We start from the raw sequence: 27067 nt of genomic DNA, 5'->3' as shown, positions 1-27067 counted from the left end.
CACTATAGTCTTCTTTTCTTTTTGTGTTATGAAGTTATAGGCCATCTCCATTAATTATCAAGCCCCCTGAACACTATTTTGGGATGGGACTTGGCTCTTAATTGCTTGGGACGTGTCAGGTCCAATAAAATTTTCCATTAGTATATATATTTCATACTATTAGAGTAATGTATTTTAAAATTCATTTAAATTTTGTGTGTTTTCAGTTTTTTTTTAAAGCCAGATTTATGGAAACATGCTGACATAAATTAAAATTCACATTGTTTAGGTGCATCTATGACATTTGACAAATAGATGTAGTCATGCAACGTCGCTACAATCAGAGTATTTCCGTCACTGTAAAAAGTTCCCTGGTGCCACTTTGCTGTCAGTATTCTCCTTGTCAGCCCAAAGTAATCACTGAGCAGATTTATGTCCAGCTTTAAAATTTTTTTTCCAATAATATTTGTAGACTAACGTTTTACTGGATCAAGGCATAGAAAAAAAATGCGACAAAGCTTTTAAAAGTGCACAGTTAAAATCTTTTGTTCTAGAACTTAATAATAAGGTTCCTGAACAATTAAGATCTTAACAATAATAATACTTTGCATATGCCAGGAATTGTGCTAAGAGCTTTTCATGAATTATGATTATGTCACCTAATCAGTATAACTGTGTGTGTTAGGACTTTTTTTTTTCACAATTTTACTTATTGGAACATTTGTACAGGTCATGGAAATAATTAGTGGGTGGCTCAAATTGGTCTGTTCTCCAAAGTTTATAATCTGAAATACTCAGTCATGAAATTACTCTTTCTGTTTTCTCTCTCTCTCTCTCACTTTCTCTCTTTCTCTCTCTCACCAACACATACACACCCTCAACTCCTATTTAATTCTTTTGTTGCCTCAGCATTCTTCCCTTTTAACATTTCCCCATTTTTCTTTGCAATTGCATCACCTCCTCTTTGGGCTTTTTTCTTTATTTTTTTGGTCATACTTTAACTTATTTCCCTGTGACCCAAACTTAAACTATAATACAGCCATTTTTAGTCTTTAATCTTTTTAGAGATTCCTTCTGATTCTCACTCCTTTACTCTGAATTGGCCTATCAACCTCCTTCACATTTTTCACGACCTTATAACTTATAACCATGATCTCCGCATCCATTGTCACATAATTAATTAATCTAATCACTTTTACATATTATCATTTTGCTTGCCATTAAACTTTGCCTTTCCCACTATCCGTTCCCTTCCTCATCCTTTACTCTCATCCCATACTCCATCCTTTCAAGCCTTCATACAGGCTAATGAAAATAACATCCTTCTCTTCAGTTGAATTGTAATCTAATTTAAAATCCCTTAGGAATTATCTTCAATGTAGCATTATTCATGTCAACTTGGCCTCTTCCTTATGAAACTTTTTTTATCTTTCATGCCATCCCATTTATATTATAATGCTTTCATTATGGTTATAAAAGTATAGAGCTTTAAGTGAGCAAAGAGAAAGAAAGTGATCTGAAAACAATCTTACCTTATTTTTAACCATGTGCTAATGAATACTTAGTATTGTGTGCAAGTTAATATTACTAAATAACTTGGTTATTACCTTGTTATATATAATCCTTTCCTATCAACTCAAATGATTTAAAAGTATTTTAATCCTAACTTTATCATTCAGAGTTATACTTTGTTCCTTCATCTCCCTGCGAATCTTCAATATTTAAAAATCTTTCATCCATCACTGACACTTAAACCTCTACTCAGAAGAAAAAAAAATAGAGCAAAAATTATTCCTTTCTTCTGAACTTTAAATGCCCTGACTTTATCTTCTGAATCTTGATCTTAGTTATGTATCTCCTGGCTCCTTTGCATACTCTGTTTCTTCTTACTCTTCTGGTTTAATTCAAAATCACTTCTTTAGAAACACTTCCTGGATTGCACCATCAAAAATATATGCCTTCCCACCCCAGCTGCATTAAGTTCATGAAGGTTTTAAATAATAGTACTTATAACAATCTAAACTTATCTTATTTAGTGACTAGTAGGTCTCCCAAGAAGATAATTTCCATGATGGGAGAGACCTGTTACGCTCCCAGCACCTAGAATAAGGCCTGATATATGAAAAGGTGTAGTAGATATTTGTTGAGCAAATGAATTTTTCAGATGTGAAATACCTTTATAATGAGAATTTCAGGAATAACCTCTCCTTTACATAAGCATATATGTCATATTTTAATAAGAATTTCAGGAATAACCTTTCCCTTATATAAGCATATACGTTATATGATAGATAATATACATATGTGTTATATGATAGTTTAATATGCCATTATAATACCTAGAGAATTACTTGAGTCTAGCATAGTCAAGTTTACAGATTATTGGGCTATTCTGTAGAGATTTTAATAGTTTCTGCTTTGGATTTTTATTCCTATTTTATTTTTATTACTATTTTAAATAAAGACTCAATTTTATTATTCATTATTTATAATATATATGTCTGAAAAATGAAATCTTTGGTCCAGTAGTAATAATTAACAGGAACTATAATTTTTTAATTTTTTTATTATGGTGAAAATTCTGTCACAAGTTCCTTACAGATATTATCACTTCCAGGTTTTTTTCAAATTACAAAAAAAAAAATTAGAAATAAGTGTTTGTAATTTCTATGTCAATAAAACTACTCAATTAAATGGTTGCATATCCATAGCTATTCCCTCATTATTCAACATTCATGGTAACATCCTTTTCATTGCTACAAATAATGCCTTAGTGATACTTTTGTACATATACTTTCATCTGAACTGATTTCCAACAGGACAAAAGTCTGTGAATATTTTCTAAGCTCTTGGTTTATATTGAACAATTAATTTTGGGAAGATTATACTAAATTATGCTGCCACTCTTGTATCACCAGCATTAAAGCATTGTTTTTAAAATAGGTGAAACATAGTATCTTTTTGGTCATGTTTTTTTTTTTAAGTTATCTATTTGGTTATGTGGAATAAAATGTGGAATTTTTTTGGAAGAAAAATACATGCTATATGTTTAAAAATATTATAATTATATGACATAAATAAATATATAATATAAATATAATACATTGTATACATTTACTGTCCACTAAATTTTCTGTTTGGTGAAATGTCTGTATGTCTTTGCCCATTTTTCGGTTAGAGTTTTACAGAGTACATAGTTTATTTGCCAAAGTGGAGACCCAGGCATTAAGGCTCTTAATACTCTGAATTGCTGCAAATGTTTCCCACTTTGCTGTTGGCCTTTTAATTTGTTTATGCTGATATTAATCTTCTAAAGCTTATACCTGCCAGATTGTAATCAAGTCTCTCTTTTTATATTTCATTATTTTTATTTTTAAAAAGGCTTTCTCTTTTCAGAGAATTTTTTTTATGCTTTTATTAAAACATAATTAATGCTTTAATCTAACTGCAGGCAAGAGGTATATCCCTAGTGGGTGACAGAACCCGGATTAGAATTAAGACCTATCTGATTTCAATGTTTTTGCTTTCTGCTCAACTCTGTTGTCCCAGAAATGGTAATGCTCAACAGTATAGGTGTGGCAGCTCTAATGCATAGGTCTGTATGACAGTGACATCCTAAACTAGAAGTCACAAGCTAGTATATCTGTAATGCATATAACAGAAATACTTCTGTATCATACACTGAATTACTAAAATGCCGGGGCTTCAGTACACCTGACTCAAAATAAAAATTCTGGTTTCTAATGTGTTTTATAAAATTAAAAAATAATACCTTCACTTATATAATGCTTACAATGTACTAGAGACTGTTTCTAAGTAATTTACAGGTTATATATTAATGAATTTAATACACACGATAACCTTTTGACGTGGTATTATTATCATTGTCTTGGAGAGGGGGAATCTGATGAATCTACAAAGAGTAATTTTCTCAGGATTACGCAGCACAGAAGTGGGGGTGCTGATCGGGCAGTCTAGTTCCAGAGTCTGTGCTCTAATATTGCTTCCCAGACTAACATTTCTTACTGGACACATATTTTCTCCAATTTTCAGAAAAAATTTTCAGAAATTTTCAGAAAAGAGAGTTAAGGTGGATAATAGGATGAGGTAGAGCAGAATGCCAAGGTATTCAGAGGATGAATAATACTTCGAGAATTCAGCAGTTAACATCTTAAATTCAGGATGTATCTTCCAAGGCAGATGGAATTTTCTATCCATAAAGCATTAAAAAACAGTGCATTCCAAACCTCAATTTAAGTGAGATAGATGAAACCCAAAGACCTTAAATTATGTGTCTACGATCACACAACTCAGTGGAAAGACTAAAGCTAAAACTAGTTTCTTGATTCCTATTCAAATATTTCCAATTTCCCCCACACCACCGGAGGAAGAAGTACTCAAGACCATTCTTACTCCACGTTGAGGCATTCCAACTATTTCAAGTTCCCACAACTTTAACTCTCTTCTTTTATATTTGAGTATGTATAAGCTTTAGAGAATTAGTCTTAAGTATTATAGTTTGGAGTTTTCACATAAGATGTGATATGTTTTTATATATGTGCACATATATAGGCACCTATACTCATTTCATTTGATGGATTTTTGGTTAAAATATCAAAATAATACTTAATAAAATGTTAAACTTAAAATGTTAAATTTCTTACATAAAATATTCCAAGTTGCTGTGTCTCTTTTAACATGTAAGGTAGCTAGCACGGTACTGAACGTGCAGGTGACACTCCATGCCTCTTTAGGAACTGACTGATTTACTAGAGAGTTATGTTTTTCATGACTGAGCAAAGTATATATTTGAGCAAATCTTGAATATCTATATCTTAGACTTTCATCAATAACATTGAGTCCATTAAATATTGGTAGCATACAACCAATGTATAGGCAATAACTAAAAATGGGTAGAATGTGAATGTAATGATAAGAATGATAATAAACCAATAACTGATGGATTTGGGGAAATTTCAGTAACAGCTTAAATGTGTGTTTATATGTGTACATATTTACAAATATATTAAATTTCCCATACAATGAATGTTACTTCTCTTTCCCTTTAAAGATATAACACAAATAGAACAAGATGTCAAGTGAAAGCACATAGCATTCAAAACATGTCATATATGCCAAGCAAATCTGAAAAGAATTGAAATGAAGGTGTGTAATAATATATCTCAATGGGCAACTTTCAGAATAATCACAGAAATAAAACAAAAAAGAGAAACTGTTTTATGCTAAAAATAATACTGTAATTGTGTTAATTTCGAAAAGCTTCCTTGCTAACCCTAACAGGAAGTGAAGTAATAATTTTAAGAATTATAGAATGTTAACTGAATTTGTTGTAGAAATTATTTCACAATAATTATAATTAAATATTAATTGTTAATTATAATATAACAATATACCTAAGGAATTAGTAAGAAATATGGCTGAAAAAACATGTGGTTTTTGAGATCTCCTTAGGAGTAAAACATTTATTACACAAGCACTAAGATTGCCAGATGTTCTAGACCAGCTCTGGAAGTAATTCTGAAAATATATGTAGTTCAAACTTGAATTTAAAAACATAAGCAGATGCTGTTTTATGGAACTTACCAAATAGTATTTTTAAAATCTCTTTTGTATCATTAACTCTCTTTTAAATGGTCTCTAAGATCTGTTTCAGAGATCTTATTAAAAAAGTACAATTGTCATATGAATTTTTTTTTAAGTTTACTTATTTATTTTGAGAGAGGGAGAAAGAGAGAATACCAAGCAGGCTCCACATTGTCAGCGTGAAGCCTGATGTGGGGCTTGAACTCACAAAGCCTGAGATCATGACCTGAATCAAAGTCAGACACTTAACCCAATGAACCACCCAGGTGCCCTATCATATAAAATTTCTCAGGAGTAAGAAGAACAGTGTAAACCCTAAGAAAACTTGCTACTTCTCCTTTAAAAGAAACTTGATTATTATCTGCAAGGGCTAAACTTAGTGAGTTTTTTGCTGCTTCAAAATGTGTGATCGAACTCCATTCCTTCATTCATTGTGTAGAATTATATCGCAATGACTACACTTGGGCCTATAATAGAAATAAAGGTCCTTTGATTGTGGTATAAAATGTAAAACACACACTTCAACTTAGTATGTCAGGAAAATGACTAACCTTATGAAGTTATTTTCCAGTACATTTTGGCTCAAAGTATTAATAGTTGGTATTGAATAAGAAAAATAATCAACTTACATATTCATTAGAGATGTGATGATAGTTTAATAAACATACTACATTCTATTGGTCACAGTCTCCAGTTTTTGAAAAGCTTTAACTTCATCTAACTTTATTGAACAGTCAGACATACATCTGAAATGCTTGTTACAAAATTAACTGTTTTCTCTTCTAAAACTATTTCCTTTTTCTCTGAAGCTCTTCTTATTACCATCTCTACCATTCTTTTACTCTCATTTCCTCTGGAAGGGAATGGGCTGGTCCTCACTTATCATTAGGCTTTGGAAAGTTTGTGGAATCCTTTATTCAGTGCTAGTTAATACAGACCAAGTCCCCACTTAACAGGGTTGAGAGTCTCCAGCTGGAACTGAGAAAGCTCACTTCAGCTTCCTCCCCCCAGGACGAAAGGGTTACAGATCTACAGCTACACTGCAGTTGTAAAGTCTGTGCTAAGAAAGAGTTCAAATTATGTATAGATAAGAATTAAAAGTAACTTAAGATGTGAGATTTGAACCAACAAAATTCTCTTTCCTCTGTAAATTTAACCATTCCAGATATGTCCTAGATAGCGTTTATTTTTTCCTAAGAAAAACTGCTTCCATCATCAATCTTCTCCTCTTCCTAATTTTCAAACTCCCTCAACAAAGTACTTTTCTTTTACCTTTATGCATTTCATGGAGAGTCCTTTGTTCTATCTGTTGAATTCGCCCCCCGCCAAAGTTGAACTTAACATCTTTATTTTTCTCCGTGTTTTCTCCCCTACTATATTTAATAATTCATTTTTCCTTATCCTAGCATCTATTCTTAACATTTTCCAATCTGTACTGTCAATCGCACCTATCCTGAGCTTCTTTCTCTACTTCTTCCTGCATTGCTGCCCACATCCTAATCTTTTCCATTGTGAATTCTGAAGCCTGATTCCTTTTATTAAATCTTATGCATTCTTAGCCTCATCACAGAATGTTCATCTCATCTGTTAGCCTGAATGGAAAGCTGACCCTTCAGTAAGAATACTACCTGTTTGAGGAGAAACTGCTCAAAGTCCTATACTCTAAAAGTAATAGGGAATCCTGGAAGAGGTATTGGCATTTTTCTATGTCTGCATTGCTGCTTCCCCATGTTTACTTTTCTAATTTCTTGGAAAATCTATCCCTTTTATGTTCATACCATTATACTTCCTTGATGTTACTACTTTCCAGAAAAATTCCTTCATCCATTTTCTGTCACACTTAGGCTATCAGTGACTCTTCAATGCCTATATAAAAATTCTAACATCAAAGTTTGTTGCTTTCCTTTCCTTTCCAAACTGTAGTCCACACTCCACTTCAGATATTCACCCCCAGGATCAAACCCTGTATCTTTCTAGTATCTGGAATTGTCTAACATAAAGAAAGTTTTAAGCATCACTAAATCATTCTCTGAAAATAACATTCTCCATTGCCTCCATTAGCCTTGAATATTTCTACAAATTCCAGTTCTTTCATTAAAGCCCTTCTTTCCCAGCTCATAGAAAACTCTGCATCTGAATGTGATTTAACAGGACTGCATCATTTCACATGACTAGCGTCTTCCCTAATCTATCTTAGACATCACTTTAAACACTTTCCTTGCAGGCCACCCTCAACATCCTCATCCTCTTTTTTCTTTCTCCTATAACTGCCCATAAACTTTCAGCAATTTATCTGAAGTGTGCTAATGAATCAATGTCACAATCTTAAAGACCATCACAAATTTAAATTCTTCACTTAAACTATCATCCTTCTACATATCTTCGGTGAGCTTTCTCTTGTAACCTCCATGTAGCTACTCTTCATTTTAATTTCCCCAAGTCATTATTAGGAAGCCTAGTCTACATTCACCGCCCCCCCCCCCTTTGTGTTTCTTTTAGATCTCATTTTCCTTCTTTCCATTTAGCTCTCACAACATGACTAAAACCATTTACACAAACATTGTTATTGGTTAGTTTATCATTTAACAATATTTGTCCTTCTCTTGAATTTTTCTGATGAGTATACCATGCTTGAAATACTTTCCTTTCTTGATTTCTGTTCTTTTCTGGATATCCTACTGTCTTCCAATGGTTCTTTTCATCATGGTTTCCTGGCTCTGTTCTTTCATCTACTCCTTAAATGTAAGTAAATGCTGCTAATCTCAGAATTTTGATTCTTGGCTCTCTCCTTATTCTTCATATGCTTCTGGCAATTCCCCTCATTCCAATGGAATCAGTTAAATGCTGATACCTTATTCCACGTCTCTAGCCCAGACTTCTCTGCTAAGTTCCAGACCCATACATTCAGTCACTTCTATTCGATGTTTATACCTGAATATTCCAAAGGAATGTCAAACTCAAATCATCCTCAAACTGAATTATTAATTTTTCCCTAAAACTTATCCAACCTATATTCCCTGTCTTGATATAATGTGCTCCCATATACCCATACATTCCAGTGACCTGGAATTATTCCTCCTTTTCTTGCAACAAATAATATCCAACCAATGAGTAAGTGCTACAGATTCCACATCTATACTTTCTCTACTGACACCTGAAGTCAGCTCATCTTCATCTCTTCAGTGATCTGTGCAACAGCCTCATAAATGATCTTACTGCCTATAGTGCTCTAGTCCATTTTTTTCATAGCTTCCAAAGTAATCTTTCCAGAACAAAAAATATTCGATCTTATTCCTCCTCCTGTTTTATGTGCTTCAATATCCTACATGTTCCTACTTTTGCCTAAATTTGTTTGAAGTCATTTTTCCCATAATGTTTCCACAGCCTGAAATGTTCTCTATGCACGAGGGCGACATCTTTCTAGTTTCTAATATTCACGTAATGTGTTATCTCTTCTATGAAGTCTTTCTTGAACCAATATCCATACTTTCCAGGAGGAAATGATCATACCGTCCTTTGTGGTCCCACTGTATTCGATACATAGAGACTTCTCATAGTACCTATCGTATTACGGCATTTACTTGTCAGAGTCACTCTACAAAAAGCCTGCAAGGATAGGGAGCTACTTTGTGTGTCCTGTTATTTCCAGCACCTAGAACAGTACCACACCCTGTGTTTAATAAACGAGTGTTGAATGAATGCTTGAGCTTTAGTTCGTTACTTTTCCCATGAAGCCTTTGCTGGCCATCTAGTTGAAACAGATTTTATTTGACTTTATAGCTTTGCAGAACATATTGTTAGAATCATCCATATTGGCACATAAACACAGCATGTTATCCACATATTTTAACTCCTCAGTGATACTGATAGCACGTGGAGGACATGTATTAGATCTTTAGTGTTCTCCACAGTCTAGCACATTGCAGAACTCGTGATAAAAATAAAATCCTTTTAGAAATATGTAAAATAAAGTTGAAAACAAGGTTTAAATCTAAAATAAAGTTGAAAACAAGGTTTAAATCTAAAATAAGGTGAGGGATAAAATATCATTAACTTGTTAATTTAATCTCAATGATTGAATGCTGTATGTCTGTATGTATACACATATATACATAGACTCAGATCTGGAGTTAGTTACTGAGTTATGGAAAAATACATATATACACATATCACGTAAAAACTTATCAATTTATTTTTATCAATCTAAATGGAGCGGTTGCTGCTAAAAGTCGAATATACCACTACCTAAAATAAAAATGCCTGCAAGATTTAACATTTTGTTATATTAGAGGAAAATGAAAAATTATGAAATGAATAAAAAATAGTAAAAATCTTCTAAAGCAAGTTAGATACATGAAAAAATAACAAAGAAAAGCAGTAGAAGAGACAGACCTGCATGTCTTCTCCTTGTGGAGTCCACTTCTTCTGTGATCACATCGTGTAATGGACAGACATAGACAAAGGAGATGGGTGTGAGTGGATGTACTCAAAAGGTAAAAAGTGACACTGAAGGAAAGGGCCCCAAATCATTTGGAGAAAGAATCCTGTGCACAGTTGTAGGGAAGATATAATAAAATACGTACCATATTAAAAAAAATAAAAAATAATACAGAAGAATTGATGGTGAATTGGTTAAGCTATTATGGGTTAGCAGAATCAGAAAAATAAAGTTAGTGTAGAAATAAAGAGGATTCAAAGGTTTACAGTTATTTATAGACAGCCCCAATCCTGAACACTGATGCTGAAGAAAGATACCATTAGTAAAAACAATGTCACTTGTATAACCATATTGTTCACGACATTCCTGAGTCCACTTAAAATCTGTGAAAACGCTTTTAGGATTTCTAATGATCACTTAAAGAAAATAACTTAATTGAATCAACCTTAAAACGAACAACAAAAATAGTTCCAACAGATTTCTACGCCTTTCAAGTTTCCCAAATTGATGAGTCACACATGAAAATAAAGTAGAACTGTCAGGCCAATATTCCACAGAATTACTTCAGTACAGCAAAATATCATAAAAGATACTATGGAGAGTATCAAGCATAAAGCTCATTATAAAAGTGTAGCTGAAAGATATGGCTTTACTTAAATATTAAAAATTGCAAATAACCTTTAGACAAACTATTTGATCATATTCCCTTAGAATACCTATTTATTCAGAAAATTCTTACACACACCACATAATACATCATTGACAGCTCTATTTAAATTTGCCCATCAAAATCCAATATCTACCATGATAGTTATGGCACACATTTTGGAAATACTTCCTTCTCCACTACTATAGGAGTTTACAAGACATGTGTATTATGCAGTGATTGAGAGCAGGAAATATCTGCTGAACTCAGCATTCTAGGAAAAAATTTCTTCCAAAGTTATTAGTGAGTTAGTATTAGTATGATTGACACAGATAAATGCTATAATACAAACCAAAATCTATTTAATTACATTCTTAGTTTTGAATCAGGTACCACAAATTCTTAAATCAAAACACCACATTCATTTCTGCAATAGTTATATCATAGTTTTTGAGTGATTTTTGAAAAGCATATTATATCAAAATACACTTGGCATGTTGACATATTGAAATTATAACTCATAAGAAGATTCTTTCCTATAACAGATTTCTCTCTTTGTCTGGAGAGAGAGAAAATGAAAACTTTCCACTAAGAAAAGATGGCTCAGATGACCAAAACTTGTTTTCTTAGAAAAAAGAGAAATCCTAGTATGAATTATAAAGAAGTGAAAAAGAATGACATATTTTGAAATTTAGTAATGTCATTTTTATTATTATTTGAGTACATCTTTGATTTATTCAAAACTGGGCACTAAATCTCATGATCATTACATTACAAACCATACTATATTGATAGGATTAACCACTAAGAAAAGTACTATCCTCCTAAAATGTACTCTAATACAGTAATATGATATATGCCATATTTTGCTTTCCATACCCAGTCTACCCACTTCTCAGAGACAAAAATACCAGATATATTAATAACATAGATTAATTCTGAATTGTATTATATCTTGTATTATTTCTCATATGCAAAATTTCTCTGTATACATGTTTACCATACTATTAAACAATTTCCTTGCATGGCAGAATGAAATTGATATGACTTGGATGAAATGACTGTGTAGGTGTATTCTTTCTCTAAGAAAAAAATATATTTTTTGCAGAAAACATAAAAAACAACATAAATAAACAAAGCTCTTATCCTACCTAGCATTTTACTGTATCTTGAATTTCTTTATAATGGCACTGAGGCAATGTTCTTCATGTTATATGGATTCAAAACATTCAACCTTATTCTCAACTAATTCATTCATTAATTATAGAGAGTAACTGAGGCACACAGAGTTCAAATGACTTACCCAAGGTCACACAACAAGTTCAGTGGCAGAACCATAAACAGAACAGAGGTCTCTGATTACCAGGTCACTTTTCTTTCTACTAGATGCTATATGACCCAATAAAAACATGTGAATGAAAAGTCAAGCAAGGAAAAAACAAAAAATCCCCTCATGGTGGCACCTGATCTGAACATTTTATTATATAGTATTTAATTAGAATATTTTGTAAAAAGGTACATGCTATATTTATACGAGTAGTTCACTAATGCCTTTACCCATATCAGGAATATGGCAACACTTAGCACCATTAATTTAATTTACAAAAATACAAAATTCACATTACATAAAAGGATGAAAATGAAAGATCTGACAATGATTTCGCTACTACCTGAAAGTGCCCATTTAATCACTTTTCCATCATTTATATGAATATGATCCATTAATAAATAGGTCATAAGCATTCTTATATTAAAAATTCACTTAATTTTAATTAGACAGAACATTCATTTATATCGTAAAATCTCAAAGTATAATTTACAGTTGCACCAAATATATCTTAAGATTTTTTGACTTTCTTGTCTTCCTTGTTATTACAATTTGTATTATATATGATTTGTATTAAAACAGCCTCATTTTAAAAGAGAAACTTATAGTTCAACCTTATCATTTAAGCAGCCATGACTTATTTAAATGGTAATAAACTATAAATACTTATTTCACATATACTATTAATGAATTGTAGACTTCAGTAAATCTTGAAGAAGCTGGGTACTGCTCCACAGCTCCTATCTCCCTACTTTTTCTTTGATCATTACTATAGCATAAGCATTCTACTCTTAGGTGCCATTTTAATGGCAGTTGTCAGGAGAGCCCTTACTAATGCTTTCTTTTACCAATAACCAGTTAGATAGTAAGAAGTTAAGGATAGTAAAAATATACCCCCTCTGTGTATACATTACTGTCATAACTATGGCTGATTCATAGCTTTAGACTTACAAAATATAAAGACTTTTTGTAGAGAGAATGTACATTATTTTTTTTTTTTGGTTCATTTCATCAACAAAGAAGCCAACAAAGAAGAAATAAAATATTTTCATGCATTATATTGAAACAGACATTTGATAATATAATGAATATTTCATAAGCCCCGTAAAGCCATTTCTTCACTTAAGGTAAATTATTTATGAAAAATATTTTTAAATGTAGGTGCATCCAAGTGCAAACTGGAAAAAGAATGGGATTTTAATCAAGCAAAGTAATACAATATCTCTCTCTCTATTTATCTATCTACATACCTACTAAAGCTGTCTGTATTTTGGTTCTGTAAATTTAAAAATATCTACTAAAGATAAATAGATATATAAAATAATTACTTTCATTAATTTATTTGGAAAAAAAATTAAGTTCATAAGAATGAATATGATGTCACATTTTATGCAAAATTTTGTGCAAACCAAAAATTTCCCCCTAATATAATGTATCAACTTTTATTATATTTTGATTTAATAATCTCGTTAAAAGAGAAATAATCATCTGTAATCACCTTAATTTTAAAAACATATATACGTGGGGCCTGTTTATACATAAATGCAGTTTTTACCCAGGGTGTGCTTTGTTGATGGCTAATGTCCTCATTTATTACCATTTACAACAGATATAATGTTAGTCATATTATTAGATGTAATTGTACTTGAGTAAACATATGTCCTTCAGGAGTAAGCGTTCTGTTAAAAAGATTACTGACAGTGAAACAGAAGCCTCAAAATTTTAAGAGCATACTAGAACTTTCACATAATTAAAAGCTAATCAGTTATGAGGGCTTTTTAAAAAAGTCATAGTGTCTTAGAAGGTCACTTTGAGGTCAGGAGAGATACCTTTCAAAATGAAGCCTAAATAAACAACTACTTAGTAGGTAAGCCTCAATGACACAAAGACTGGGATGGATCTAGAATATAAAAACAAAATGTTTACCAAGTTTACTGATTTCAAACTAAAACTTCCCCACTGTGACAAAATCTTGTTGAAAAATTGCTCAACCAAGAGATTTGAGCTTATTTTTTAAACTAATTATGACTTTCATAATTTTGTTAACAACCATAAAATTATTGAACACTTATAATAATTTCTACCTATTAAAATAAGAAAGGTATAATATTTTAAAAATATTTTGCTATTTGTAAAAGCTCACTAATAAAAATGTTTATCTTTTAAATGTCTTCTTTCTCATTCCTAGCTGCACTGTTTTTTTCTGATTCTGTCCTTGAGGTCTGACACATAATGCAGCTTTAAATACAGAAGAAAAATATACCCAGAGTATGTGTTGAGGAAGCTTAAAATAATTAACTTTCAAACTACATCACACTATCATTAAAAAGACAGTCATCGAATTACAACTTGGCCTTAAATGTTTATCTTTATGTTCAGAGGAAACTGATCCAAGCTTAAATTAGCAACTAAACTCATAAACCATGAAATTTCATTTTATTGATAAGAAAACATAATCATTAAAAAAGAATGCTATGTTTACATCTGAAGGCATCCTTAGTATTTAATTCTGAATTTCCATCAGTTGATGTGTGTTGTATAAAATATTTACTTTGTTTTATATTACATTTTTTCTACCAAAAGTAAAATATATTCATTCTACAACACTCCAGAAATTACAAGCTTCAAATACTGCCCCAAAACACAACCTTGATTCTCTTTTCCAGATGAGATGCATCTAACTAGAAGACTAATTTAGATTATTGATTTAGATAGAAATACATTGTTTCTACCTTTAAGAAATGTTAAAATATTCAAAAATAAGAGAAAGCAAAAGTCCATAACATCAAAATCCTCAAATATGTCAAGTATTAAATTCACTAACAAAATACAACTCTGAATATTTACTTTTTCTTAAGATAAATTTTATAGAGCATAATTACAAAGGTAGAGGTAAGAAAAAAATCCCTACCTTCACCACAGTTACAGATCCATAAAGAATACAATATGGAAATGTTCATGTTGGAAAAAATTAAAGGTTAATACATTAATCAGATAAGGTTAAAACTAAGGGTTTATGCATACAAGATGCTATAGTATGTAGTAAAACACAGCTTGTTACTACTTGCAAAATATTGTTAACAGTAACTCAACAAAGAGTTTCACTGTCCACCACTTTCCAGAAAAGCACAGACTTATTTTCCAGATAAGGAAGCACAGAGCTGGTAGCACCATCATGGCTTCAGGGTAATTACAAAAGAGGAAGCCTGGTCATTTCAAAATTTTCCTAGATACAGCACATCTTACATGTAGAAAATAACAAAACAAGGCAGGTAATCCTTTTGTGCATAGTATCAATTAGTTACCAAACATTTCAGAAATCATTTAAAATTGTTATCTCGAAATGCACTGTGAACTATTTAAGTCCAAAATCTTTATTTGGAGAAACTATGTCGGTTCTAAAACATTCGCTCAGTCTGGCTAACTAAAGTTAGCTTTCCCACCAGAGGTCTTTGTAGGATGAGTTTAAGTAAAACATGAGGGAAAATATTTTATGTAAAATATGTTCGTTTCACAGATACATTTCAACTATAAGAGCAGATAAACTTACAAAGTGAAAATATAAAGTTCAATAGGTGAAAGTTTTTCAATGTTTAATGACACTGCATTATTATAGACCATAGTATTCTGGTGTAGAATAAGATTGCTCATTGAAAAAATAAACAATATTTCTTGTGTTAAGAATGTTTTATTAACTTTACGGCCTAAACAAAATCTAATCTACATTCTACATGAGGAGTATGTTAGTGATTTACACTAAACATTATCCATAAAACCTGAAGTTTGAAATCATATGTAGAATTCTTATATTTTATGCTCATACCTAAGATAAATGTGATAAATATCATTATGTTTCCCAGAGATCTATCAATAAAGTAAGAGATACTGAATATATATCACCTCTTTGACTGACAATCCCCTTAGAGCAGTCTGGTTTTGAGATGTCAAGATTTTTCCCTAAAAAAAAAAACAAAAAAAAAACCCCAAAACCAGATACTATTCCATAATACTTAACGTTCCTCCAAATATTTGTTAACTTATTTTCTAGCCTACATAAGGCCATGTATTCCTCTGGTTCTAGAGTTTTAGATTTAAAATTAAAATTGCAAATGACTTTTTTATGTTGTTAGTATACATCCTAAAAATGGTAAAATTTCCATGTATTATTCTTGCGCAGACTTTCATAAAACAGCAACAGAAAAGATAACAATACAGGCTGCTGATACATAGCTGAGTTTGCAGCTCAGATTTGGGTTCAAGTCTTTACAAAACTTTTTTTAATGCTACAAGTTAACTACAATAATCTTCTAATGAAGAATCTTTGATAATGAATGGAAGATGATATCTTTAGTGAACAAAAATGATGTATTAAACACTGGTTAAAATCAATAGATTATTATTATCATAGATATAAAATGAAGGATGACTCCAAACATATGTAGTGTATAGCTCATGATCAAAACATGTCACTGCAATGTAATTAGCTTCCCCTGATGGCCCACTACTTCCCTCTCATTTTATCACTTCAAAGTTTCAATAATTAAAAAATATTCTTTACATATCCTACCTTTCTTTTAGAAACAAACAAAAATATTTAGGAACACTAACATTCAGCACAATGTTTACTGCCTTAGCATTCTGTGTACTTACTCATGACATTTATGGTGTGAATTTCCAGGACAGGATGAATTTCCCAGTAAACAGGAAAATGCACAATTGCCAACAATAGAAAATCTATACACATTTTATTATGACATCAAAGCACTCTAGCTACACTGATTTTCCTGTATTACACTTGAAGTTTATATTCAATTAGAGGACTAAAGGGATGAAAAATAAATGTGCTATATGTGAGAATATACAAATTAATAACAGTTAGAGGAAATATAAAAAATTTTGAGATTAAAAAATATTTAAGCCAAACACTGTATTGTTTCATGACTGTAATATTCAATGTAATTCATTTGCCACATATATGGCAAATACATATGGCCACAAATCTATTTATGTAATCAGACATGATGGCAAAGAAGCCAAATAAATAAATAATAGTTTATGACCAAGGATAACTCATATCATATCACACAATATGGGAAAGAAAGATTTTTATAGTAATCATTAATTTTACACTGTTTACTTTTGAATCCCATTAAACATATTAAGATAATTATCATTTTCCAAATAAACTGTGATTCTTAACTGAATATTTGAATAAAAGTAAGATATTTTTCTTACAACTTATAAATATATTTAGATTCCTAATGTCAATTCCAGTTTATTTTATTAAATTTTCAGTATGTGTTTTACTAGAAGAGAATTCACTGATTTAAGCCATTTGCATTGTGGCATTCATGCTTGCTCTCTAGACTTATGTAACCTACTACTTTTTCTCGAAGCAACCTATTTTCCTTAACAGCACTATAACGATTGTGGTAATTTAATCATTTGTGTTATTATTTTAATGTATGTATTTTTGACAGAATATAAGTTCTAGGAGGGCAATTGCTGTATCCACGATGTTTATGCCAATAACTCAGTGTCAACCACAATGGCAGCATGCAACAGGATCGCAATGAATACTCATTAATAAGTTAGTTTCATTTATATACTGACATACTTTAAATTTAGCCTGAATTTTTGAGACCTAAGATGAACTAAGTCACCAGTTAAAAATACATTAACACTGTTACTATACACACTGTCATTTAAATGATAATATCACTCCCGAAAACACTATTTACATTCTAAGATTTTCAATGAAATTTTCAATGTACTCTCATCCAATTACTGATTAAAACTAGGACTGATTATTCAGTTTATTGATTACCTCTGCCCTTTGCTTCTCTTCCTTTTACTCCTCGTTCAAGTTTTTGTTTTCTACTTAGTTAATAATACCTCTCAAAATAAGAAAAGAAAGAGAGAAAAAGGAGAAAACCGCTTTATTTCAATTCATTCATAGAAATAATGGACTGGACAGACTACTGAATTCACACATTATGCTGTCATTCTTTCTTGCTGTTAGCAATATTTTTAGCTGCAAAACTTGCAAGTCAGTCATTATCAATATCTGGTTTAATGCCTTGACAGTATCATTGAACTTTGTATAGTACTTTTTAAGGATCCAAATAACACACCTCCATTATTAAGGAATTTAATTAAATATACTTATATTTAATTATATATTATATTTAATTATATATTGTGATACCTCTCCATTAAAGTACTTCAATTTGGGTCAATAGAAGCAAATATATAAATGGCCATTTGTGTTTAAATTAGTCAATTTTTCTCCTATAGAAATGATCTTGAGAAAAAAAATCTGTTTTTCTCCAAACCATCTAGAATTCATTTCTAAATAAATCTTGAAATAAAGTGTTTGCCACTCTAATTTAAATAGGCTCTACACACTATAAAGTTCACACCAAAATGAAAACAATGAGGTACAAGAAGCACACGCATATTTAAAAAGCATGAAATGCAATGCTTATAGTCTCATGCTTTCAGTGGTTTTCCAAACCCTGACAAACCTGGCTCAGACTGGTGTTTCTTTTTCGGCAATGATTTGTCATCACTTATTGTATCATTCACCTTTCTCTGCTGGTCCTCCCATGTAACTTCTAGTATAAATCAAAACACAATAATCAGAGCTTGTCAGAAGTATAGATAATGTGTGTAATAAGAGCCTAAAATACTTCCCAAATATAATTATTTTTTAGACTTTTCCCTCTATGCTTTTCCATAAACTCTTAGTAATATGCAGTCAATGTTTTAGATACAGGAATGTGACATCTGAATTTGTTTATAGATTGCAAAATCCAGAGCACCAAAACTTATTCCAGTAAACTCCAGAATGTATTTTCAATAAAATGGATGGGGCCAAAATATAAAGAAAAGGATAATTAAAATGGTGTGGCAATAAATATGGTGTAGAAATAAATGTTTTGCTAAACACTGTGTGATTATGGTGAAATAAAATGTTTATATGGAATTAATTTTTTTTTTTACTTTTTATTTATTTTTTTTAGAGAGAGAGAGAGACAGCGTGAGCAGGAGAGGGTCAGTGAGAGAAGGAGACACAGAATCTGAAGACAAACTCTAGGCTCTAAGCTAGCTGTCAGCACAGAGCCCAACGCGGGCCCTGAACCCATGAACCATGAGATCATGAACTGAGCCTAAGTCAGATGCTTAACCAACTGAGCCACCCAGGCGCCCCTGTGTATATGGAGTTAAAATGCAGATACATACCAAGAGAAAAATCTACAAATACATTTTAATATATGATAAGATAAAATGACTAGTAATTTTGCTACCTTATTCGGTACTTTCATTAAATGACAGAAAAATTTATGTGTAATGAGGATATTATTTCAATGGAAACTGCTAACAGTTTGGTATCATTGAATATGAGTTACCTGGCTTATCCAAGATTATTTAGGATTATTTGTAGTATTAGGTAATATGTTTTCTTTCAAGAAATATATATTCAGCACCTATTATAATCCAGGCATGTCTAGGCACTGGGAAAATAACCACAAACAAAAGAGGCAAAAATCCATGCTCTCATCAAGTTTATATTCTAGTAGGAGAAATAGATTAAACAAGGTAAACAAGTAAAGTGGTTTATGACTTAGATATTAGTTAAGTGCTCAAAAGACAAATATGAAGTGGATAAGAAAAAAAAAATGTCCAGGAGGTGATGGAAGCTAGTCATGAAGGCAAGTTTTGAGTAAAGAACTTAAGGAAATAAGGTAGTTAGCCATATAGTTATTTGGGGAGAAGGCACTGCAATCAGAAGAGCAGCACATTCAAATGTCCTGAGGCCTGTCTGGCACGTTTACAAACACATGGATATCTCTGTGGCTGGCACAGAGTGGATGAAGGGGAAAACAGTAGAAGATGAGGTTAAAGAGGTAATAAAATGGGAAGTGGAGGAGTACAGTTCATGTATGGCCATGTAAGTCATGTATCAATGGATTCACTGACCACCATTTAATTGTAGCATTCATTGATAAGCACTTATGTATATGCTTGCCACCTTTTTTATTCATATTTTTAAAGCTACATTATAAGTAGCTGGTTACTACCGATGTATTATTTAATCCTATGAGGTTTCACCATGCCATACAAAATCCTCTGGTGCCTTATCCTCCTTTGGCCATAAATAATGGAATACTAATGTCTTATAAAACTAACCTAACAAAACATAAGTAGGAAGATGAAATCACTGTCAAGATGGGAAAATATGCTATCTCACAACATCAGAAACAGGTGATTTGTAATACACTATGTTTGATCATGTATACTACTAAAATCAACTGAATTAATTGTAAGGGTTTTTCAGTTCCTAAACCTGAAATAAATGCTATTGATAATAAGTCACTTTATTCTGGTCCAACATAAACCAGCTACTGAGAAGAAACAAACTCCTTGATTTGGGAATATTAAAATAACACTTAAGTGTATAATTTACACCCTGATTTTCTAATTGGTAAATAATCTGCTAAAGATGTAATACAGGACTCTTAAACGGTAAACAAGCTAGATAAAGATACTATATTTCAATCCACTGCCAGTGGAAAGAAAAATCTTAAAACATTTAAAGAATATACAAATTTTCTAATAAATTCAAATGTTCTAGGTAGGCCTTCTTTAGTGATAAGAATAAAGGAATCATCTGCCCCTTAATCCAAATTAATGTGTAATATCAAAAACCAACAGACCAAATTCCTTATTTTGGGGAAAATAATAAGTTCATTAATAAAAAATTATTTCTTGCTTTTGAATAACCTGCACTTTTGATTATCCACCAATATAAAATGAAAAATTTAACAAGCATTACTGAGTTGTTTCTAAAATCAAATTTGCTAAAATCCTAAACATTTGCCATTTTAGAATTCTTAAACCTTTTACCACTTGATAGTTTGTGATGTCACAAAATAGAAGACATGCTACTTTTGAAGTAAGATTGAATATGTAGAAGTAGTAATGGCTTGTTTTGAAAATGGTACAGCCTATCTGTAAATTGGCAGAGAGCATCTTCTGAAGTGTGGAATAAAAAAAAAATACCTTAACACATGCCATGTTTAATTTTAAATACTTTCTTTGAGTTGACAAACATTTTAGATGAAGAGAAATTGTTTAAAGTCATTTGTCTTGTGTTGGCAGAGTGAAATTAGCCAGTATTTGCTGAAAATTTATTATATACCAATAACAAAAGAAGTACCATAACCATCAATTTATAAATGTCAGTCAATATAACAATGAAAGATTGTTAAAGAGCTAGGCTCTCTATAACAATGAAAGAGCTAGGCTATCAAGGCTCTCAATGATTGATAAAGAAATGTAATAGATATGTTACCAGACTGAATCCCACTGTAGCTTCTAGGAACAGTTCTGCTATTAACTATGTGTATAACCTTAGGCAAGTTTCATAGTCTCTCTGGCTTCTTAGATGTTATATTTGAAGTGAGAAGGCTGGTCTTGAAAATTTAAAAGGTTATTTTCATCTCTGAAAATACAGAGTTGCTCTTGCTTCTAATCATTCTAGACTGATAAGTCAGATTTTGTGGAAGAGTACCTAAACCAGAGATGATGAAATTAGGACACTGAGAATTTAGAAGATTTTCCAAAAGTTCTAAATGTGACTATTATTAAACGCTTGTGGAAACTCAAATGTCTATTTTAAAACATAATTAAAGTCATAAAAAGAACAGAAAGTGACTACTGACTTACTAATTCATTCATCACCCAAAAGCCAGTGCTAAAAGTTACCCATATCTAAGCCCTCTTTGAATAACAGGTCACACCATTAAAATGAAATATTTACAGTAATTAAAAGCAAACTAGTTTTATATCAGGAAAATGTTCAAATTGTTTGAAAATTGTTTTAGATATATTAAATAAAAATAGCAAAAATATCACTGAGGAAGTATCTTAAAGACAGTCCTTTCTGTTAAAGGACTATTGTGGTAATTTAAAAAATAAAATAGTCTCCTTGATGTTAAATAATAATGAACTCAAAACTGAACTTTAAGTATAAAGTGCTAGTCCATGGTATTGTACACCTACTACCCAAAAGTAAAAAGCAAAAAATCAAAGATGTATAATAAATTTAATTGCTAAGTCTTACTTTGAAAGAATGCATTCAAGTACAGACAAAAAGTTTGCTCTGGAGGGATAATTTTTTTTTTTACTAATATTCTAATTCAGTATTTTAAAACTGAATTGAGTAGATATTCAATTGTGAATTTAATTTGTAGATGGGAAAGCTTAAATACTTCTTTAATCAATATTAGATAATGTGAAGAATGATTTTATTCATGAAGACTTAACTATGAAGTGTGTTTTTAAGTGACATTTAAGAAATCCACATGTCTTCAAAATAACTACTCCAGCTACTTTTCATCACACCAGGCGGCAGCCAATCCTACAAACACTACAATATAAAGAGCACAAATTCTTACATTAATAAGACCGCATTTATATAATACCGTATGTTTCCACGTGCTCCCACATACAGGAATGCATTTAAACCTATAAAAGACAAAAAGGAGCTTCTCTCATGTGGTTGGTTTCTATAGGTAAGAAAACAAAGAATTGAATAGTTATCTACTGCACGAACGATCTCACATCCATTATCTCACCGATTCTCAAAGTAACACGATGGGAATAAAAGAAATATGCTAAGATTTCCTTTTCTCTGATGAACTAACAGGTTAAGTTCCTAGAGTCACATAGTTGGTACATAGTAGATGCAAGCCCTGAGCCAAAGTCCAAATCCTGTGCTCATTCTCTAGTTCGTATTCATGTTCCTAAGATGACATTGTTTTCAACAACAAACAGAAGATGGCTTTAGGATTATGTTTAGGAAGTCAAGGATGGTATGGCTTGAACAATGGTTGAACTATGCAGAAAGGTATGAGGTAGAAGGGAGTTTTTCACTAAATCTTATTAGTCAATTGAGTCTTTAGGAGTACAGAATAAAATGAGCAAAAGGGAAAGAAAAGTAAGGAGCACCTGGGTGGCTCAGTCAGTTGAGCGTCCTACTTCCGCTCAGTTCACGATTTCACGGTTCATGAGTTCTGGCCCTGCATCAGGCTCTGTGCTGACAGCTTGGAGACTGGAGCCTGCTTCAGATCCTGTGTCTCCCTCTCTCTTTGCCCCTTTCCCGCTCGTGCTCTCTCTCTCTCTCAAAAATAAACATTGAAAATAATTTTAAAACAAGGGAAAGAAAAGTAAAATTAGGAGAAATGGCCTCCAAGAAGGAAAGACTAGGAAAAGAAATTTTAAAATATTTATCTATATGTACTTAACTTCTACAACTGCTTTACTTAGGCTTGCGGATCTGAATGAGGAAGGAAATTTTCATTTCCTTCATTTCATTCATTCATTCATTCAAAGCATTTATTCATCTTTATATAGTCTCTGCTACAGTTCAGACCATCACAGAAGACTACTGAAATACCCTAAATGGGCATATTCCCGAGCAAATCAGAGAACTCTAGATGCTGGCGAGGATGTGGAGAAACGGGCACCCTCCTGCACTGTTGGTGGGAATGTAAACTGGTACAGCCCCTCTGGAAAACAGTGTGGAGGTTCCTCAGGAAACTAACAATAGAACTCCCTTATGACCCAGCAATAGCACTGCTAGGAATTTACCCAAGGGATACAGAAATGCTGAGGCATAGGAGCACATGTACCCCAATGTTCATAGCAGCACTCTCCACAATAGCTAAAACATGGAAAGAGCCTAAGTGTCCATCAACAGATGAATGGATCAAGAAGATGTGGTTTATCTATACCATGGAATACTACATGGCAATGAGAAACAATGAAATCTGGCCATGTGTAGCAACATGGATGGACCTTGAGGGTGTTATGCTGAGCGAAATAAGTCAGGCAGAGAAGGACAAATACCATATGTTTGCACGTATAGGAGGATTAGGAGGAACTTGACAGAGGACCAAGGGGGAGAAGAAGGGTGGAAATGGTGGGGGAAAGGGAGAGAGGCAAACCATGAGAGACTCTTGAATGCTGACAAAAACTGAGGACTGATGGATGTGGGGGGGAGGGGGGGATGGGCATGAAGGAGGGCACTTTGGGGATGAGCACTGAGTGTTATGTAGAAACTAATTTGACAATAAACTATTTGTAAAAAAAATAAAAAAAAAAAAAAAAAAAAAACAAAGGTAAAAAAAAAAAAAAATGGGCATATTCCCTGTCTCTTTTCTTTCGAGCTACTATTGCATAATACAGTTGTGATTGAATTCTGATCCTGTTCAAAAATATATGATACATTCCTTGCTGTTTTATGACATCCCTGAATTTCTCCATATAATATTTGGTCAAATGGTCATTCACCTAAGTTGGCAAGGAATGCTGTATTTAGGAGAAATAAAATCCATTCCTATCTAGACATAATTCAAGTTAGGAAATTAAGACGTAGGTACAGTACTCTCCTTGCTCAAGTATCATTCATAAGAATACAGAGAGACAGCAAAACAGTCAGCCCATACCCTAAATGCTATCCAATTTCTAGAATGCTTGTATTTTTATTTTTTAATGTTTCTTTTATTTTGAGAGAGAAAGAGAGGGAGGGAGGGAGAGAGAGAGAGAGAGAGAGAGAGAGAGAGAGAGAGAGAATCCCAAGCAGGGTCTGCACAGTCAGCGCAGAGCTCAGTGTGGAGTTTTGAGACCATGAGATCATGACCTGAGCTGAAATCATGATAGACACTTAACTCACTGAGCCACCCAGTTGCCCCTAGACTGCTTATAGAAGTAAGTATCCTTTACAAAAGCTGTTAAAATTACTTTATTTACTTTGGTTCCTTTGTAACCTGCTTTCCCCCCCCTCTTCTTCTTCCTTTCCTTCCTTCCTTTCTCATCTACAAGGTTATCAATATTTGAAATAAAGTAGACAACTATAAATTGAGGCTCAAAGGAACAAAATATTTTTTCTTTTATAAGTTTAGGGATGTGATTTTAACAGGTAATATGGTAGGGCTTAGTCTATAATCCTGATAGAGAATGACCCACTAATAGCCAGTTAGAGTTTATATCTGTTAAGTTTCCAAAACCAAACAAAATGAACAAATAACAGTAACAACATAGACAATTAATTGGAAACAAAACCATTTGAGACTTTAACCTTATTAGCTACATCTCCAAAAACACTTAGTTTCTTTAGAAAATTCTTATAGGATACTTTATTTTACATAAGAGGAAATTGAGGTGCAGAGAAATTAAAAAGCCTTACCAAGGTCATATGCATACAAGTAGAAATGAGCTTAAGAGCCAAGCATTGACTTCCAATAGAGTCCTCTAAACACTACTACAAAACCTGAAAAGTATGAGTGATTTAAATAGTTCTCTGACTTAGAGAAAAGTATTCTAAGTATTTGCATATTGATTTTTACACATGGATTAAAACATGTACAAATGTATTAGCATGTTATGTAATAACTAATGCAGCAATCCACTCTGACTTATCCCTGGGGTATTGTTTCTTATGCAAGCTATGTGACCAAGAACAACATCAAGATTAATAACTTCCTAAAAACTACTAAACAATATCTCTTGAATAAGTTGTTCAGGTTTACTTTTATAATCAGGTGCTTTTACTTTAAACTGAAAGTTTTCAGTGTGCTGAAAATGCAAAATCAGAGCAAGACATCACTAAGAAACATTAGTAATAACAGCTAACACTTATATGGTACTTAGTATGTGACCAGTATTGTTCTGAACAATTTAAATATGCCAAGTTATTTAAGAAAGTAAATTTATGACATGTCTGCCCAGTAAGCAACATTATTTAGAGTAGACGACTAGAGTAGAATAGGGCTAGTTCAAGGCAGAATTCATCATTATCACTCTCCCAAGGTACCACATGGTACAGCACCCCTCTCCCTATACCTGCCTTTCCCCACTCATAGGCTCTAACTCTCTCTCTGTGCCTATGAAAATCTGTATGTGAGAATAGCTCAGGTCAGTCTCTTCATGAATATTTACATTTCAGTGTTCTGGAAACCCTAAAAGCTTTATATTATTAAAATAATTAAGCCTTCAGAGGAAAGCAGAATATGAACTATGACAAGCAGTGGAAGAATTATTTTAGGTTGAAAACCTATCCAGAACCCCTCAAAACTTATCTCTTCTTGACATGTATCACAATCTTAAGACACTATGTAAGTGACATGCTATAAAATGACTTTACCAGCCCTGTTTTGTTGTTATTCTTATATTATCATTGTTTTAACTTGGGATCTCCTTAAGGCAGGGATTTGTTACTTCATTCTCAGTAACCACCTAGTGCCATGCATGGAAAATAGCACTATTGGAAATGAACTAAACCATTAGCTAATATTTAAAAGAAAATAAATGATTGAAACCCATACAAGGAGATGGTCACTTATCTGAAGATGCATGGTACAGAAATGCATGCACTGGGACCTAAGACCAGAGATGTACTACTATGTGGATTGAACAAAGCTGATTATCCACTAGAGTTCTGCTCCTTTATTAACAGAGGAAAGCAGTTTTATGAAAAGATTTATAAGGTTCCTTCCAAATCTAAAAGTCTTGATTCTAAATCTAGGGGTAAAGCCTCAGAATACCAATAATTATCTTGGTAAACTATAGACAGATGGGGGGGTGGGGACCAGATGAATCTACAAAGCAAACTGGCAGATCTGGATTTAGAAAACACACAGACACATGCACACAGCTTCCCGCCTATCCTGCATGTATTCTTTTCCCAGGATCTCTTCCCTCTGTTCCAGATTTTTTTTTTTTTCCCTCTTTACAGCCAGACTCTTTCAAAGGTTTCTATATTCACTGTCTCTCTCTCTTCTTTTAAGTCCATTCTACTCAGGTTTCTACTGCCTCTGTCTCCACCAAAGCTGTTCTTCATGAAGGTTAACACGATGACTTCCTCCTTGCCAAATCTAGTGATGGTTTCATGCTCAACAGTTCTCTCCCACTTCAAGTACTTTCTTCACTTGTACTCAGAGACACTACGCTCCATGGTTACCCTTCTACTCCTCAGTTTCCTGCTGCTTCATCTCGTCAACTTCTA

The 27067-nt window shown here is 32.4% G+C and overlaps 1 protein-coding gene across 23 annotated transcripts in view; it reads right to left on the bottom strand.

Moving 5' to 3' along the window:
* The window catches only part of RIMS2 (regulating synaptic membrane exocytosis 2), a 599820-nt gene that overhangs the window by 150127 nt on the left and 422626 nt on the right, over nucleotides 1-27067 (bottom strand). For 3 of the 23 annotated variants that reach the window (XM_039233785.1, XM_039233790.1, XM_039233788.1), the window contains one exon: nucleotides 9976-10008. The exons of 19 other annotated variants lie outside the window; for them this stretch is intronic. In XM_039233785.1, coding sequence (XP_039089716.1) covers nucleotides 9976-10008 — 33 coding nt within the window. Of the gene's footprint in view, nucleotides 1-9975; nucleotides 10018-27067 lie in introns of all 23 variants that reach the window. One more of the 23 variants, XM_039233787.1, reaches the window with a different exon arrangement.

The sequence above is a fragment of the Hyaena hyaena genome, unplaced genomic scaffold, assembly GCF_003009895.1.
Source record: "Hyaena hyaena isolate Hyena2069 unplaced genomic scaffold, ASM300989v1 scaffold_79, whole genome shotgun sequence".
NCBI lineage: Eukaryota > Metazoa > Chordata > Mammalia > Carnivora > Hyaenidae > Hyaena > Hyaena hyaena.
Note: the sequence above shows the minus strand (reverse complement) of the source record. Positions and strands in the feature narration are given on the sequence as shown.